Here is a 19494-nt window from a genome sequence, read left to right as displayed (position 1 = left end):
ATCTGCTGGAAAGTTATCACTTCCTCCAGTTAGCGTCTTCAAACTGCTGGCACAGAGAAGGAAATGACCATTTATCCTACTGTCCATCTGCTATGCCATCATAAACTCCAGAGTGATATTTGGAGTAAAATTATTCTGTTAAATTTCCTGTAGAAAGATAATCATAATTGGAAAGCAGTGCATGACTTATGACATGTCTCAGTTCATCTGTCCTGGGAACTATCCACTGTACACACACATCTGCTTCTGTACACCCACACAGGATGGGAAGATATTCCTCCACAGGAAGATCTTCCGTTCCCTCAGAATGCAGGTGGTATGTATTGGCAAATCACGTATTGTGGATGTGGGGGCCAAGTTCCCAGAGCAATGCACACAGAGTGAAGCAATTCACTCAGCTGCTGGAATGAGAATACAAGATGGGTGAGTAGGAATACAATTGCAGGGCCCATCTTCCCCTGTTCCTTCTGTGATAACTGTTTCACTCGCTTCTACTTGCCACTTGTTGCATTTGAAATACTGACCTTTGAAGACTAAAATTACTATATAATGAGATCAGTCACAAGGAAGACATGGCGCTTAAAATATTTAAAGAAAATGCAGCGCATTTAATAGGGCATCATACATTTTTAAATTCCAAAACTCTAGACAATGTCTTGCCTTTGAATTACGGATGTTCCTAAGTGCTGTCCATTTCTTATCCTTTATCTGCTCATTGAATGTCTTTCTGTAATCACCTGGATCATTTTAAAATTGCTTAATATAATTTCTTTGCTGGGCATGGAAGACAGGTGATAGAGTTGTAGAGTTGAAGCTATCCTGATTAGAGTAGGCACCCTGTTCTGAATTAGAAATTTCTATTTTCATTTTATGTCTGACTTGCTCAGCTGTGTCTTTTAACATTTCAGCAATTCTGGTTCATTCAGAGGATTTATTTCATTCTTTCCAGCAGCAGGGTCTGTGTTTATCTTTTCTCACCCCAGTAAGAGCCCTTTCCCCTTCACCATATCAGTCCTCCAGCATTACTGTACACATTGTATAGAAGGACAAAAATGAGTCATTAAACTAATGACCATTAGTCTTAACAGTTGTCACTGAACAGAGGCCTGCAGTGCCTGTCATGTGAGCTTTTAATTGCTCTGGGGTTTGCTGCTAAAGCAGAGTAATCTAAGTGGTGGCTTATTAGTGAGTGTACACGTGAAATGCTGTCAGTTAATGCTGGTAAATGAGTTGTGACCAGGAAGGGAACAATCTTCAGATTAATGGTATGTCCTCTTACACTGTTGCATTATTGGTTTTTTTTTCAGTTATTGAACCTTTTTCTAGTTAGCATTTAATTTTTAACGCTGCATAGTGTGTCTGGCTCAGTACAACGGAGTTAAAACTTTGCCCTGCTTGAGATGCTTTCACTGGCAAGAGAGAGAGATGAAATATACTTGAACAACCACTCTTTCTCCCTTGCAAAAAGTGAGAGGAAGCTGAAAAATGGATGGGTTATAAATATCAAGACTGGCATCACTGAAGGAGTAGTTAAGCTGAGATTTAAATGTAGCTAGAGTGCTTGGAGAAGTGAGTTGCAGTGTTTGAACACTGGGCCTCAGTCTGGGAAACCATTTCAGCTTTCCCAGGCTTCAGCACATCAGGTGGGAATGATGATACTGGAAGTCACTGTCAATAATCTCAAAGTGGCAGATGAATGATAAGACAGAAGTAATTTCTTAGGGAAAAGTGGTTTACTATGAAGTAGCATGCTTTGCCTCATGGTTGGTGTATCAGAATTCCTGACACCAGTAAAGCACAGAAAGCTTAAAACCTTTAGAGTATTTTCAGAAATGTGTTTGAGACTTAGAAACTGCGTGCTATGAACAGTTTATTTCGGGAATTTCTTTTTAAAATCATGCTGAAACAGGTGTGCACACGTGGAGGGAGCTTGGCTGAAAGGCATTCACCTCATGTGCCTTATTAATAGCCTTAAACCAACATTCCTACAGCAGAACCATGACCATTTAACTGCTTCCTCATTGTGAAAATGTGCCTGACCAACTCAATGTGCAAGGCTGCTCAGTCCATAAACCCTGCAAAGGGACTTATTGCAGTGGAGAAAGAAGAGTAGACAAAGAACTGGGTTAATATCACTAAAATTATCAGAAGTAGTGGAAAACTAACAGTGGAAAAATCACATTTTCCTCACCATATGGTGAACGCATTCATGTGCTGAGTTGTTGGAAATCCTAAGTGAGCCTGGGAGTGAACATCTGGCTGGGGCATTTCTCTACAGTCTGGTTTCTTCCAGGTGAGAGAGGATTTGTCAGCTAGAGGTAACAGGGGGGAGAACCACTTTGATTATTTACACTCTTATTCAGGGTGGTCTGTCTTTGTAAGTAGAATTTTGGGATACACCCCTCTCTGCAGCCCCTCTTTTAAAAAATGTTGACAAGATGTAGCGCTCGGTGCTCTGCTGAGAAAGGTGGATGAAGAGTAGTGTTAGCCCAAGCTCTCCTGTGGCACTTACAGGACTATTCAGTCATTGAGAAACTTTCTGATGGTAGATATGGATTATCAGAAGCTTTCTATCTTTCTGACCTGTCAGAGTTGCTCAGTTACATGTCCTTTGGGTTCCCCTACTTCAGTTTTGGGCTATTAAAAAGAGTTGTGCCAAAGATGTGTTTTCTTGCCGAGAAATGATTCCAGTTCTTGGTGGCTGAGAGTTTGCCCGTTTCCATGTCAATTTTTATTATGAGAATTTGAAGTAATTTACAGTAGCAGAGCAATTCCATCCATTTAATCTACCTGTTTAGTTCATGATAAACACCACACTGTTGCTGATGACAACATTGTATAAACAGTATGCAATGAAGAAAAATTACCAGTGCTAGGGCAGCCTTTTCTGGGGGTTGAGTACTTGCTGATTTTTCCCTGCCACCTGAATCAGAAGCAGATGTACAGAGATTGAGGGCAGGGAGAAAATTCCCTGTCATTAGCAATGAGAGGCATGGCAGTGCCCTGCAATGTATGATAGAATCACAGTTCAGGTTTCCTCACGTGACAGAAGTCTCTGGTTTTGACTGCACTCATGAACAACTTTAATGTCAAAATCTTCAGCATTTAGCTCTGAAGTGTATAGCAGTTTAGGATTCTTTTTTTCCCCCCCTAAGTGCTGTGGTTTTAATGCCATTCCATCACCCCACACATTTCCCTTCTTTGTGTTTTCATTATGCAACAGGAATTCTCTTAAAAATCTGGATCCGCCACTAGTTCTAGCAGGTGTTTGGCTCCTGAGTGCCAGAGATTTTTTTTCTTCAAACAGCTTATGGATGAGAATTTCACTGCCCTTAGGCACAATTTCAACTGAAGTATATGAAAAGCGTGTTACTCTGTCAGTTCAAATTATATCACTATTAAAGAAAAAACTCAAAAGGAAATTAAATATAAATAATCATACTAACATAATATTAATAACATTAAGGTTATAATTTAAATTAAAAAGAGTTGGGAAAATCTGAGTCAGAAGTCCCAGACTCTCCTGAGAGCAGCCATTGTAAATGAGGATATTGATGACTTTGAATCACAGTCTTGATGAATAGTGCAATAATACTGGAGTATATAAGAACTAAATGTATTTTTTAGTTCTGTATAATATACTGTGTGGGAAATAAGTATTGTGTGAAGTCTTGTATCCTAATTTCCCTCATCCTTATCCTGTTTATCTGATGGTGGCTAACACTCTTCTGCTGTACCTCACAGTTCTAGGTCCCATTTTGCTCACATATAAATATACAAATTGCTACCACCTGTATTGCTTTCCTTGGGCTGTTGAGACCTGCATGAAGAAAAGTTGGTCATATGTAGTGGATGGTTTTTTTCATTAAATCCTGAAATCTGCTGTCACACCAGTGTGAGCATGTCACTGTAGCCAGGTGAGAACCAAGAAGCATTTTACAAGTGCTGTGCAGAATTGTTGACAAATGGTGCCATGAAGTTTCACCTGCCCAAAATTTTTGCTTCATGTTAATTTTTAGGAGGATTTTTGTTTAACTGCAACTTTTTGATACCTAGGAGCTCTCACACCTTTCTTGTAACCTTTCTTCAGCATTATTAGTTATCCAGTCTGGATACTGGGAAAGGGGATGAGGAGGAATTAATTTATTAGAGAAGGGTGATGTTGGTCTTGCAAGTCAATTTGGTGCTGTTTATCTCACTAGGAAAGGATTAGAGTTCCACAGCCTCTTGTTCTTCTTTTGAGGCCTCTGTTCATCATTTTTTGGTGGTGGTGTTGAGTTATGCTGAGTTCTGTGTTAATGCATGGCCTGCCAAAGCTACTAGGGTGTCTTGTCCCTTCATGGTGGGGGTTTCTTCCACCCATTACAGGAATGACCCTGTATTCTTTCTCATTTAATTTCATTCTTTCCTTTGCTCCTTAAGCAATGTGAATCTTGCATGTGTTGATTTGTTGAGGTTTATTATCCAACTGGCTCTGACACTGATCCTACATAGCCTTAAACTGTGCTTCTTTCTTGCCTTTTGTACAGAGATTTGCAGTTCCTCAAAGACTGTTCTTCCAGTCTCCTCCAGTATGTAAGTGGACCTGCAATTGTGGTCATAGACAAGCAGAGTTCTCACTTTCCTGCAAAGGAGTGCAGGTGTCAGCAGCTTGTCAGCTTAACAAAAGAGAAATCCTTTACCACGTGCTGTTCATGATAAAGGACACTAATAAAACGTCCTGGATTTGGCTACATGGAGTTAATTTTCCACCTGCTAGCTGGTATAGTGCTGCATTTTGGATTTAGGATGAGAACAATGGTGCTGTGGTCATTGCTGAGCAGCGCTTTCTCTAAGTCCAGGACTTTCCCTGTTCTTACACTGTCCTGCCAGCCAGGAGGCTGGGGGTGCACAAGTAACTGGGAGGGGGCACAGCCAGGAAAGGTGACTCCAAGTTCCCAGTGGATGTCCCATGCTGGATGGGGACACACCGAGCAATAAAACTGTGGAAAGTTGGCCAGGGGTGGGTGGCTGATTCTCAGGGACTGGCCAGGCATCAGTCAGCAAATACAGAGCAATTGCACTGGCCATCCCTTGCTTTGTATATTCTTTTATCATCATTACTGTTTTCTTTTCCTTTTTTTGTCCTATTAAGCTGTCTTTATCTCACACCAAGTTTCACCTTTTTCCTGATTCTTTCCCCCATCTGGCTGCAGGGATGAGTGAGGGAATGTCTGGGTGGTGTTTAGCTGCCTGTCAGGTTAAACTGCAACATGCAAGTTAAAAAAAAAAAACAAAAAAAATTACAGATTATCCTGGTTTCTCTGCTAAGGATGCTCATAGTACTTCTGTAGCATATTTTTTTTCTGTGGAGATCATGAGAACCCTTAGAAACTGTCAATGAATAAAAGATAGAGCTCCATGAGAATATACTCCAATAATACTAAAAGGACTTTATTTAGGACAAGAATTTTACCAATTATTAGGTTTCTTAATAAAGAATACAAAGAAGATTTTGTCTGGAATAGTGGAACAGATGGTGGAAGAGGTGATAAAATCTTTTTAGACTTCAGTCACCTATGTCTGTCTTTCAAGATTTTAAAAAGAGGTTTAAGTGAAATAATATTTTCTATCTCATTTCCAGATATTCCTTCCTTTAACTGTTATATCACAGAGGCGAGTTAATAAAGATGGTAAAAAAAGAGTGAAAATATCCCCCAACCCTTCCCATTCCCCCAAAGCACAAGCTTTGAGGAACATGCAGGTAGAAACTCCGCTCACCAGCATAGATTGTTTTATCTATGCGTTATTAAAATGGCTTTTCTGTTGGATCAAAACATGGCTGTGCCCCTTCCCCATTCCCCAAGGCTAAGCTAAAGACTTGGGGAAATAATTGGGTATTGCATATTTTGAAAGCAGGATCTGATCCACAGTCACTAACTTTCTGACAGTAATTGGAAGTGAGCTGCTCTGGGGTTATCTTGTCTGGACACTGAATTTTCCCCCTTGGCTCTTACTGGTACAAAACTAGAGAGAACTGAGTAAGCAGTGTTGCTCACAGACCTAGCAGTGTTAAATTGCAGGGGATGCTGTCCTGCTGCAGCTGGATTTGGGCCCTGGTTCTGGGAGGAGGTCCCTGGGAACTTTGCCACTGATATCACTGGGAGCAGCTTCAGTCTGCTGGTGCTGCTCTTTTTAGAGCAAATTTTAGGCACATCTGATCAGTTCTTTGGAAAGAAGGCAGAGTCTGCCTAACACAGAGTTTAGAAGAAGCTTCACTGGAAGAAGGAAAACATCAGTGTTCATATGTCTTTTAGGAATATGAACCAAACAGATATTTAAGCTGGGTTTTGAAAGTAAATGAAGTTTTGGCTAAATCCTACTGCAGCCTTTCAGTGAAATGTTTAATCTTTTAGCCAGACAATAGCAAGAGAAAACATAAGTAATTGTTGATAAATATCCAAAAGCTTAATCACTAGTATAAATTTTAGAGGGTGCAGAAAAAGATTTCAAAACGTGTTGATCTCAGCCTGCAGCCCAAGCTATGCCAAAGAAAACGTATTTACATTTAATCAAGAAAAATGGTGGTAGAAATGTCTGAAAGATGGGATCTTAATTAAAAAACTAAATTATCTCCATTGTTCTTCCTGTTTCAGTGTTGGCTTAAGGTTGTACAAACTGAGAGGCTGAAGAAAAGTTTAGGCTGAGCACTTTTGTTCTGGTGACGTGATCTTAAGCACATTCCAGTGACTGGAATGACTCCGAGTGCTTGAATGGGCACAGGATGGTTGGAGCAGCAGAGATGATGAAGGCAGTCACTTTCTTGCAGCTGTGAATATGATTATAGTTACAGCTTAGATTCAGTTTTCAGTGATAGACACTTCAAACAATAGCTGGACTATCAGTTTCTAAGTTGCTTGCTGGCAGTATTTTACTGTGTTGGAAAAATGGTGGCTTTTCCAAAATATTTAAGAATTGTCTTTTGCTTATCTTTGCATCTTCAACTCAGAGGCACATTTTCCAAACTTGTTTTATTTCTTCATGTTCATGCAGGCCTAGAATAAGAGACGAGAGGAAAAGTCATTAGATTTGGGCTGAAATCAGACTTAAAGTTTTAAGTCTGCTTTTAACTAATGCAGAGCATGAAACATGGAAGAAAAACCCTTGAGTCTCCCACTCTAACTCTGTCCTTATGAGAGCTTTTGACTCAGTGGTTCAGATTGTCTCAGTTGTGACCTCCCTGATGAAATCTGACAGCCAACAACTTCTTCCAGGATTCTTCTATGAAGAAGTGCTTGACTTCAGTTCAGCCAAGTCCTCCATTTTTTCTGGGAGAAATGACATTTATACTTTAGTTCTGATTTGAAATGCTGGTCTCTTAGTTTAATATTAATAATTAAATAATTGGCCTGGTCTGCTGAAATGCTGAGCTGCTGGCAGTTTCTGTGGAAACTCGGCTCACTTGCAGGGTCTTTAAATGTTTCAGAGTGTCTAGCATTAGGAAGCTGTTTTTGTAGATCTTGGCCATGACAAAAGCTAATCTGACTCTTACTAGATATTTATTTGTCAAAATTGCTTGCTCTGGAGATATCCAAAGTTCTGAACTGTTGATGTGACATTGTTTATCTGCAAATAGACTTTTTCATGTTGTGATGAAGCTGGAGTGCTGTGCTCTATCTGACATTTTTGTATGGGAGTCCTTGAAAATCCATTAAACTAAACTGCTACTTAGCTGGTATATTACTTCCCTGGGGCGTAAATCAAATGCTGCAGCAGCTTAGGAGACAGATATTTAACTTGAATTAAATAGGAATACATGCATTTTGGTATATGATTGGACTTGCTGTGCATATTAATCTGACAAGCATGTATTTACAAGTCATTATGAATGCAGATAGTTTTTCTCATTTTGCTTTTCCCATCTTTTTTTTTTTCCCTAAAACAATGATTTTGGAAATGAACGCTGCCCATTTTCCACTTCCAACAAGAACTAATAAAAAGCCACAAAACTATGGAAAGCAAACTGCCTTCACTGTATTTGTCTTTTCTTTATAGAATTTACTTTGGGCAGGGTAGTGCAGTTGTGCATAACTGTAAAGCTTTAGTTGATTGGACCATTTGTCTTTTGTCTGTGTTTCTTTTTAAAAGCAAGATATTGAGGCAGTTTCAGGAAGAACATGGTATTTTTCATTTTCAGCATTTGAAACAAATAATTTTGGAGCTTTCATCTGCATTACTCCAGTTTGCTGTCATTGTGCTCCCAGTTTTTAGAAAGGACACAGACTTAGTTAGGGAATGACTGATTTAAGTATAAGTGATGTTTATATGTGTTAAACGTACATTATAGTGGAGTTGTTACTTTTCTCTTGGTTGTGGTCCTTTGTGCCAAGAAACTCTAAAATTAAATTTTTTTCTGTATCTGAAATATTAATGTTTTGTTTCTAATTATGTTCAAGTCATTTATTTGAGACATTGCATCTCTGTTTTCTTGTCTTCTCGACCTTCACAGCTTGGATTTTGTAGAAGAAAGCTCTCTTTCTTAAGCTGCTGCTGTCTATATATAAATATGGAACAATTACTTTCAAGTCCACTGGTGGTTGTGATTAAGTAGAATAGTAGCATGCAATTACAAGGTTTGATTGAGCTTTGTCTTGGCCTTGGTATCAAATTATCTCCAAGATCTGTAGACTAAACCATATTTTTAAAGTCTATCTGAAATGAAAATACCAGTTTAAATCCTTGGATGAAATTGTTACTCTCTAACTTGGAAGGAATGACCAATGATTAATATTTATAATTTTTAGTAATAGGAAAACTCTACATTTTAGTGATTTGATAATTGTCAGTGAGCTGACACTCCCTTGGAATGGAATGGCAATAGTTAATGTGAATTATGGGTATCAAGGAAAAAAAAAAGAACAGTTAAAGTATTTTGCATTGTGTGGTCATTTCAGAATGTGCCAATGGGATTCATTTTGGATCAAATGGAACCAGAAGTTGTGCCCCAGCAGTGCCTGCTGCGCTCAGTCACTGGGAGATGCTCGGCTGTGTGTGGGAGTTCAGTCCTTCTCAGCCTTGCCGCTTGCTAATATGGCAGTATTGGCTGGGAAGCACTCAGTGACCATTCCTCTTACTCTCAATAATAAATTGAAATAAAACCATCAAATCCAGCAGCTCAGGTGCTTCTAGTCAGTGCTCTACAGAGCAATGGAACCGGGCAGCAGCAAAAACAACGTGCAGCTCTTGATGGAAGAGATCTACAAACCAGAGGCTTGGATACAGGCAATTTGTGTCTTGTGCAATTGAAGGTGGAAGAGTAATTTGGTCTTTCAGCACTCAGGTGGGGAGTGGTGAGTGAGGAAGCAACCACAGCCTGAGATCAAAGCTGTGCTCCAGCCCAAGGCTTGAATAAACCCAGTGCCATTTCAAACTTCCCACTTCTGCTGATCAGGATAGCTCTCTTTGATCACATAGGTAGAAAAACGTAGCATGGAAGACCTTAATTTTTCAGTTTCTGACTAATAAGTTACATGTCCTAATTGACTAGAAAGATTTTCAACCACTGATCTGTTTCCAATTTTTTATATTTTCTTTTTTGTCAGTAGGTAATACATACTTTCTTGCTACATGATGTATTAATTTCAATGAATTTTATGTAGTGATTAGTATTATATCTGCTTTGGCTACGTTATCACCTTCTACTGTCTTCATATACTTAAGATCATAAAAACTGGTTTAAAATGCCTGCTTTAAATCTTAAGTGTACTTGTAACTTGACACATTTAATTTAAAACTATTGAGATTAAACTGGCCATTAAACAGATCTAAAACACTAGTATGAAATGTAATTGTTTTCTGAAACTTGCACTTGTAGTCTTTACTTTAAAGCATGAATTTATATCAGATTAGCTAAGTCATTCAGAGATGATCTCAAATATACTATAAATCCACAGACTGTTGAAATTTGAATTACGTTTAAGCCAAAGTACCCATAGAAATATAAAAGCCTCATAAGGAGCATTGGTAGATTCCTCAGCGGGAAATAAAATGGACTAAGTGGAAACATTGTATTTTGTGTTCAGTACAATGTATGAATGACAGTGCCTTGGGAACATGCAGTTTATCTGAAGGCGCCTGCATCAAGAGGGTTTTTTGCTCTTTGGGTGAGTGGATACAAAAAAGTTCTTTGAACATTTGAAGAGTTGGTTTCTTAAAAATTAACTTCTCAGTTTGGGTTTTTTATCAGATGAAATTCATTGGTTTCAACATTAACAGCTGATAGTGTGTTCTTAGTGTTTGTTTTTTATTTTTAATTAATTGCTTGGCTGTATTCTTTCTTACTCAACTTATACCAGACAGGCAGCAGTACCTATTGCTGCAGCTGACAATCAGTTTCCATTGTACCCTCATGTGTAACTTTACAAAATAGCTGCATTTTACACTGAATTTTTCTGTACTTGGAAGCCAGATTTTGCTTGTCTGAATCTAGCAAGCATTTCTCTTGCTCCTCAAGTGCCTAGCTGCTCATTAGCTTTTCACAAGAAAATGGAATGTGTGTTGGAAATCCCTAGTTTTTCTTGTTAATTGCTATTTCAGCTCCAAATACTAGCATGTTTATTCAAAGCATAACACTGATTAATGTCCAAAGACTTTGTATTTGAAATGTTTAAATTAAAAGATGAGAAATACAAGCAAGTTTATTGCTACTGACAAATTTGTTTATGAGAAATTAGGCAACAGTGTGATACATACAATTAGCTGAGAAGTATGGTGGGGTAATTTTGATTCTCTTCTGCCTGTAAATGAGGCAGATCTTCCAAATATATTGTTATAAAGCACTAGCACTTAACAGGATTATTTCCCAAACTATTCTACAAACATAAACTAAACTTAGCAATATTAAGATAGATCAGTAGATGTTGTAATTGTTTTACACCTGGCAGAACTGAGGTAGAAATGAGAAACACTTTAACCCAGGCCACTGGAGATTTAGAATGCATATCTCTTATCCATTAGGAGTGTGCTGAAATCATGGGATTACATCACTGCCCTATTCCCTGACACAGGATCTATCGATAGCCCATTCAAACCAGTGGGGAAGGATGCCAGATTATGTCAGCCCTTTTCATGTCTGGGTTATGCCTCACATGTCAAGGCTCACATCAGCTGCAGCCAGCTCAGATTCAGCAGGAAGCACAACTGTGGACCTCTTTTGGTGGCCTTATGGGGAAACAAACAGTTTTTACAAATGTAAATTTGTTCTCCATATTTTATTGCTTAATTATGCATAAATAAGATCTGTTGGCTAAAGGGTAAAAGTGAGATCTCTGCTGCAGTAAGCTTTATAGAAATGTAAGGATAATATGGTGTGAATGTGAATCGCTCCTACGTAGGCCTGATGAAAAAAATCCTCTTTACAATCTTGTTCAGTCTTGCATGCTGAAATATGACCTTTACCCTAGTCTAGACATGTCCTTTGCAAGCTATTTCTAGTTTATATGAAGACTGCTTGATTTAAACCAAGTATGTTAATCTGATGCTGTCATGACTGATGGGGTTTGCAGTCTGAGAAGCTGACAGCTCTCAACAGAGTGAGCAAAAGCACTGTAAGCTTCTCCAGACCATCTTGCAAATGATGTGCCATCTGCTTTTCATGAGATAAGTTGAGAGCTTCAGAAGGTGAACTTACTGCAAGAAAGTGCAGTAGGTCTTACCTTCCTTTTCCACCACAAACTGGTTTAAATTATGTTGGTTACTTTAGAAATCTTTAGTTAGCTGGCACCTATATTTGGTACAGTTCTAGCCAAGTCTAGAAACTGGGCGATGGCAACTGCCAGCTTTCTTGTGAAATTGCTGTGTAAATGTCAAAATATACAGTTTAATTACACCCCTATTTATTCATTGGTAAATGTCCAGCAGTAGCTTGCACATTTCAGGCCTCTTTCTTCTGCCCCAAAAGGTTTCAGCCTTTTGAAAGGTAATGTTTATCTCCTTGCCCTGTCCTCACTACATTGCTGGACTCAGTATTCTGCATTCAAAAGATGATTGCTTATTTTCTCTAGTATGCAAACCAGCTGGCTTCTCAGGGCAGTGTTGAATGCAGGAGGAATAAGGGCAGAAGAGTCTGTGCAGAACATTTTCTACATTTCTGGGTTTCTTGAGACACCTCCAGTGCAGTGAGATGAGTGCTCGGCGTGTTGAGCACACTTCAGGTGTGCTGTGATTGCTGACCAGGCACAGATCCTCGAAGCAAAAGCTGTTTCTCTAATCAAAGCCTGGGTGTCAGACAGCCCAGCTGGAGGTACCAGCTATGATTCTGACAGAATTAACTCCTCTGTAGCTTGAAATGAAGCCTTTTTTTTTTGTTTCCAAGCGTGCTCTCAAGTGCTCTTCCCGAGTTGTGAATAGCATCCTGAACTAACATGGAGCACTGCCTGTATTCACTGCAGTTATTCCCACTCCCCATTTTTTTTTGCAGTCATATCTTCCTGCAAGATAGCAAAGTAATTCATAGCGTGATGGCTTCACAGGTAACCCTACTGGACTAGGTGGGACCTCAAGACATCTTCTAAGCTGAGTTAGTCTACGATTCTGTTTTTGTTTCTTCCTGTAAAAATAAATACATTGTGTTTAACCAAAAAGTTTGTTACCTGCAGCAGCCACTTCTCTGGTGAAGCGTACAAGGAAAAAGAAAGTGTAATGTTGCTTTTTGAATGACTTTGATCAGTGATGTTGGATAAGCCACCACTCCTTTGGTTTAGTTGCTTATTCTGCTATTGAGGCAATATTGTTTTGGTTTGAACCTCTGCATGTCTCCATCACAGCAAAATATCCACCCAGAAATACCGTGCATTAAAACACAACACTTTTTTTTTTATTATTTCCTCCAGAAGTTAGATTTTGTAATTGTATGCATAGGTTTTTTTAAAAAAAATTACTTGTGTTTGTAGTAGGTATAACATGACCTTTCTGAATTTCTTACAGACAAGAGCAGAGCAGTCCCAAGGTGCATACTTCTTGCCTGAGTTTGCACTTTCTCCACAGGGGAGTTTTCTTGAGGATACCACGGGGGAGCAGTTCCTCACTTACCGCTATGATGACCAGGTTAGTGTGCTATGTGTGAAAATTACAGAGATGGATTGATTCATGTAACTCTGAGACAAAGATTACTGTGAAACAGATTAAGATGGAGAGTTATCAAAAGATGTTATCTTTTGAAGGCACATCAAATTTGTAGCAAGCTGAATGATAACACACCATGCAAAATCCAATTTTAAGGAACTTAGTTGCATAAATAGTAAGTAAAACAACTTTTAAGAAATATTAATAGATTGTGATGGAGGCAAAAGCAGCAATATTTTAGTGATGTGTTAATAGATGTTTATAGTTAAATCTGCAAAATGTGTAGATTGTCCTTTCTATGAATTGCTTGACTTAACTTGTTTTATTTAATGGAAAAAGCTGTGTTAGGCAGATTTTGCATTTTCCACCTTGTGAAAAGTCAGAATATTGTATTAGTTTATGAAGTTTTTGAATGGGGAAGTTGAGTGAATTATAAAGAAACAAATAGAAATGTAATAATGGATGGAACAGTGTTTAGAAAGAAACAATTTTTTCTTTTAAGTTAAAAATTTTTAATGCTTTCTCCAGACCCATAGAAACATTATGTTAAACATGGAATATAGACATAAATGTAAAGAAAGCAACATGAAAGAAATGCTGTTCATCTTGGCAAAAGATCTGAAGTAAACCTAGGAAATGTGTGGTGTGCTGTGGAAATTTACTCATAACACAATGTGTTCCAGGAGTCAGTTGAATTTCACATCAAAACTGTCTGAATTACATTCATAGACACTTACAGTACATTTCTTAATGTAAGAGGAGGGAATTTGTTAGGAAACACTCCCTGAAGAAGTGAGAGAAGAGCCAAACTTTCCCTGCATCACAAGGTATGGTTCTGTCAGTGATAGGCAGATTTATTTTGAAAGATGGGCTCCTTGCAGGAGCTACTTGAAGAAAATAGTTTGCTCATCACAATCCTAAAAGAGAGAGCTGAGGTGAGTTTATTTAAGCTTTAAATTGACAATGTTTTTAGATAGATAAAAGGAAGCAGAGAAGCTACAATAGAAGGCATGCTGAGCCACTGTGAACTATTTGAATTTAGTTTGATTGTTTACAATAATTCATAGTTTTGCTTCCCTAGAGGGTCTTGATTATCAACAGAAAAAGTTCTTGGATAAGACCTTCCTTGGACCAAACACCTGGGAAAGCAATAACTTATAGGACAGTAAAATGCAGCTGCAACTCAGGCTGCATTTAATGACAGTAGTTGAAAAATACTGTAAAGGTTATACACTTTGATCAAAATAGTTTCCATTTATTGGAACACATTTTCAAAAATATGATAAATCAAATATAACAGAGGCTTAGTCTGAGTCTTTGACTAGACTGTTTGAACTATGTGAATAATATAGCTGATTAAAAAACAAACAAAATGAATCCCCTTGAAAAACCCTCAAATACCAGCATAGCTCTATACAGAAGCCAGTTCCAAGCCCAATTCCATTTGATGGAAAGAATTCCATTTGCTGGAAAGTTTTTCATTAATTCCATTGAGATCTGAATTGGATCTAGGATATGGCCAGCTTCTGTTCTTTCATAAATGTGATTTAGTTTTGAAGCCTGCTCTTCCCAGACACTTAGCAGTATGAAATTAAGTTTGAATTCCTGGAACTGAAAGTGGTGCTGAAACATCAAAATGTTGAAAGTAAAAGCAACTGTATTAGCAGTAGTTTCTTTTGAAAGAAAATTCAGTCCCTAAGCATTATTTATTAAAAGTTATGAATACATTGAATGCAGATGGGAACTGATCCCTATCTCTAGCTTTACCTTCCTGCAAGTAAACCAGGATTTCTTTGGTGAATAGAAAGATTTTCCTTGATTTTCTAGGAAAGTAATCATAAGTTTGTAGTAATATACAGTTATAATTATACTTTTGCTGAAATGTTAATACAAAACTCAATTGTATCATGGTCAAACTGGGTTAGAAAACTAGATTTTTCTGTGTTATATGCAACTCTTTCTTTTGACATTTACTGGTATGAATAGATGGAAGTCTTAAAACCAGAGGGTGAATCATTCATTGAATAATCTCTTGAATTTTTATAAGCTGGAATGGATATGTTTGACAGTTGTGAAATGTGATAAGAATACACAGGTGAATAAAAAGAGGGGAATGTGTATACATTGAAAGCTCATTTTAACCTATCTAGCACAGAAATTTAATCAGCACTGGAACTTTACCACATAAAGAATGCAGCAGCATCTTCTCACAGACCTTAATTCTTTAATTTAGTTTTAGCAATTCATTTTCTGTTTTGTCCCACTGTGAAGGGCTGCTGGCCTTTGGGAAATACATTCCTTGACTTTCCCTGATGTCCAGAAGTGTCCTCTGGGCATCCCTACAGAATCCTCCTGGTGTTCTTGTACATCCCAAATTACACCTGAAAATAGGAAAATTGTAGTAACCTTGTGCACTGACTCCAGTAAAACAAGAGGTCAGTCTGATCTCGTCTGCTGTGGAGGCAATTCCTCCTCCTGTGTACATGGAAAGGAACAGAATACATAAATGGGGAGAGAGGTCCCTGAGACTGTGGTATGGAGGTGGAGAAGAGGGTGGCTCACAACCTTTGTTCTTTTGGCTAACCAGTGTTGAGACACCTGCGGGAAAACCATCTATCCCTATCTTCCCAAGTGTGCCCTTTTCCCCCTTGCACTGTTCCTTTTATCCAGGCCAGTACAGTTTCCAGGGATAGATGGATAATATTTTTATATAGCAGCATCATCATCGTCATGATCCAAGATTAGTTTCCTTACATCCTCCAAACTCACGAATGTTTCAAAGGGGTTTTCTTTGGCTGTTGCGTGTGATATTTTTCAAGCAGGGAGCCAGTTTAATCAGAATCATTCATTCCTTTGTTAGTAAGTAATCTCAGTAAAATAGAACTAGCTGTTACTTAAATATTCAAAAGTATTTGCTATCTGAAATGACAAGCTTACAGTTTGAAATGAAAGATGAGTAAATATTAATAGGAACACACTGTACTCTGCTCTAGCCCAGCAGAATTACACACAGATTCGTGTTGTACATGCAAGATAGTACATTTTGTTCTGGTTTAATCTGGCAAGACTGTGCTCTCATTTTTGTACAGGACTGCACTAACCTCTTTGCATATTTTGTTGCTCTGTGTGTATTTAAGAATTACATGCAGATGAAATTCTCTGGATAGATAGTTTCAAAATTCAGTGACTATCTTATTTACCACTTCTATGACTATAGAGGAAAATACCTTTGAAGATCTGATTCAATTCTGACTCTCATTCACTGGGGTGACACCTGCATGGAGTGGGACATTGAGTTTTGACACATTTATTGCTGTATCTTCAGGGAAAAACAGTGATTCAAAGCAAATACTTCTGAGGGATCCCAAAGGACAGAAATGTAGAAATGTTTAAATTGAACCTTTTCTGAAGGCTCCTGTATTGTTCACCAAGTGATGTCTTGTATCAGTGCATTGCATCCTGCATTTCTGAAATTCTGCTGAGTCAATGCAGTTTAAACCTGACTTGGTACCAAATAGATTATGATGCATAACCAAAGACTTCAACTGCTGTTAGAAATTTGAGATTAAAATAAGACTCCTCCTACCATTCATGAAAATAATTAAATAACTGAATAAATACATGAAAAAAAAAGAAATTATGAAATAAATATACAAGTAATAGCCCTTTCTCCAACTTTCAGATACATGTTGAACCTTGCCAAAAGGAATTGTTTCCTAGTATTCTTTCTGATTTTTTTTTGGCTTTTCACCTTTTAATCTATTACAAGGAATTTTTTTTCTTTTCCAAAATACTAGTAGTACTGGAAAGCTTTCTTGCAGAAATAAAATGTTCTTGTTTTCTGACACTTAAGGTATTGCTTCCAAGTATTAAAACCATTCCATATGACGGACCACCAAGAAGGACAGCAGTGAAAGCTTGGTTGGGTTGAATGTGTTTGAAGTACATTTCCACTTTGATTGGCTGGCTAGGAGTTCTCTTGGGGGTGTGGGTAAAAAATGGGAAAGAAAAAAGAAAATAAGTTTATCTTTCAAGTGAGAAAATGTTTGCTTGAGCAGTTATCTTTCTAGTTGACCTTGCTTCTTCTAAATTTCATGATGTTTACAAGTTTAAACTCACAAGGATAGCCTGATTCTGGAATTAGATATATGGTCCTAACTAGTTCAATATTGGCAAAGAAATCTAATGTTTCTAAACAAGTATTAATGAAAATCTGTCCTATCAGACTTGTGTTTAGCTATGCAAGGTAAGGTAGAAACTGCTCAGTCTGTTTTCAACTAGATGTGCAATACCTGTAATTCTGTACCATTATATACCTGTAATACCCAGGCTGCAACTGCTACACCTCATCTAATTACTAGTCTTTCTTTGGGTTTGCTAGAAAAGTGCCTTGTTATAAAGTGAATGCCAAAATTGGGAAAATAAATATTCTCATTTAAGCTTTGTCTTCCACAAATAGAAATAGTCTGTCTTGGCTTCTGCTTTTTCAGGGGAAAAAGGAGCATGGCATTTAAATTATTAATTTGAAAAAATGCAGTGGAACCCAAGATCTGAATTCCTTCAAAAATTAATATCAAAATAAACTGATGGAACCTCTTACTCCACCTTTTTATTTGTAGTCGGACAGCAATACCTGTTTGTGTTTGTCCTGTAAGTTTTTCATATTACACCAAGGAAACTCTTGTGTGGACAGAAGCTCTTTTATGGGTGCTGCTGGGCTGACAGCCATTTTCCCACAGTTTCCTTCATCTCTTTCCCCATTCCACCTGCTGCTGATTGCCACCCTCCAGAGTGGTACCTGAGTCACAGCCTGCTTTGGAGAATCAGCTGCTTGCTGGCTTCTGCCTTTCTCTCTGAGCCTTTTTTTTCCTTTGCCGGGTAGTTTGCATCTAAATCACCAGAGAAATGGAGCCACATGTTTTCAGGCTTGGAGATGAGTCATGTAAGGGACATTACTGCAAATTAACACGTCAGTGAAGACAAGCCCTAATCCTGAGAAGGGAGGAAGATTTGTAGTTGGTGGCTCACTTGCTACCCATGCACATGAAGCTTCAGTACCCTCCATTTGAGAGGGAGCCTGAAACTTGTGTTATTCTCTGACAAGCCATTTTTGTTGATACCCTGAAAAATCTTTCAGAACTATTAAAAAGACTTAACATCTTGAATCTCAATGTCTAGCTCTTCATTTAGAGATTCTTGCTTTGAATAAACAAACTGTTTTCAAGTGGCCACAAACTATTTCAGGCATTCTTCTATAATGAAAACATTCCAGTACCGAACACTTGGTGGTTTCATTTGTGTATTTGGACAATGAACCGATAAACTTAATTTTATCCAAGCACCAGAATTGCAACCACTAATACATGGCTGTGGGAATTTCAGCACTGGGTTAGAAATGCTCCTTCTCTGCTGTGTGCAGGACTGACCTTGCAGTCCTCGCTCAGCCAGTCTGCTGGTATTAGAATAACACCAATTTCACTGACTTGAATCCTGCAAGCCATTCCATTCTCTTAGCTGGGACAACTTGTGTAAGTAACAAATTGCTAGATCAGGTTTGTGGTACTCCATGCTAATCCCACAGATGTCTGTAACGAGTTTTAAATTGTATTTAAGGAGTTTACAGCCATGTGTTTGTAAGGCTGTGTGAAGATAAAAGGCATCATTTGGTGTTTCTCTGAAAATTTAAAGGCAATGTTAGGTGCTACCTAATATTTTTAATTCTATTCCTTTTTTTTTTAAATATATGTATACCTTTATTTTTTTTGTTCACAGGTTTAATTTTGGTCCATATTTTTCAGGTTATGTCTTTTGGTTGTTTTCTTTTGGGTAAGTAAGTTAGCTCCATAATCAAGTGAAATGTGTTTCTGATTTGGAGTGGAAAGGAGGCAAGGATTAAGAGAAAATGAAAACCACTTACAATTTCAGGCAAAACTACTCTTAGAGAAGCTGGTACTGCATAAGTCAGGCATGATCCTATTCAAACAATACTTTTGTTTAGGCTAATTACTGGCTGGAAGTGTGTGAGCAGCATATGCATGAGTAATTATATCATTACTTGTGTGTGATAGGTTGCTTAGTGAACTGAGAACTGTTTTTAAGTACTTTTGTTTATTGGCAAACAGAATGGGGAACTGGCACTTATTAAACACTACCATTTTTAGTTGAGCATTTTGTTGTTCAGAGAAAATAGTGGAATTGCTGTTTGCAGTCCATGTTTCTTTGTGCACTAAGAATTAAAGACTTGTTTTCTATTACTGCCTCAGCCCCAGCCCTGCCAAAGGTCTCTGTGTGTAAATCATACTTACAGAAGCCAGCAGGTCTTCGCCTTGTGCAGTATTACAGCCTTCACAGGGAATCTGTACAGTTTCTGCAGAAAACACATTTTATATCATT

At 38.0% G+C, this 19494-nt stretch overlaps 1 protein-coding gene across 7 annotated transcripts in view; it reads left to right on the top strand.

Moving 5' to 3' along the window:
* The window catches only part of ADAMTSL3 (ADAMTS like 3), a 178931-nt gene that overhangs the window by 22285 nt on the left and 137152 nt on the right, over positions 1 to 19494 (top strand). For 4 of the 7 annotated variants that reach the window (XM_088063217.1, XM_088063220.1, XM_088063218.1 and 1 more), the window contains exon 3: positions 12964 to 13083. The exons of 1 other annotated variant lie outside the window; for it this stretch is intronic. In XM_088063217.1, the coding sequence (XP_087919343.1) occupies positions 12964 to 13083 (120 nt within the window). The remainder of the gene's footprint in view (positions 1 to 12963; positions 13084 to 19494) is intronic. 2 more of the 7 variants (XM_088063221.1, XM_088063222.1) reach the window with 1 other exon arrangement.

The sequence above is a fragment of the Pseudopodoces humilis genome, chromosome 16 (assembly GCF_049639895.1).
Source record: "Pseudopodoces humilis isolate 2021_Gansu_Grassland_sample_001 chromosome 16, ASM4963989v1, whole genome shotgun sequence".
Taxonomy (NCBI): Eukaryota; Metazoa; Chordata; class Aves; order Passeriformes; family Paridae; genus Pseudopodoces; species Pseudopodoces humilis.
The sequence above is the reverse complement of the archived record's forward strand: the minus strand, read 5'-3'. Positions and strand labels throughout refer to the sequence as shown.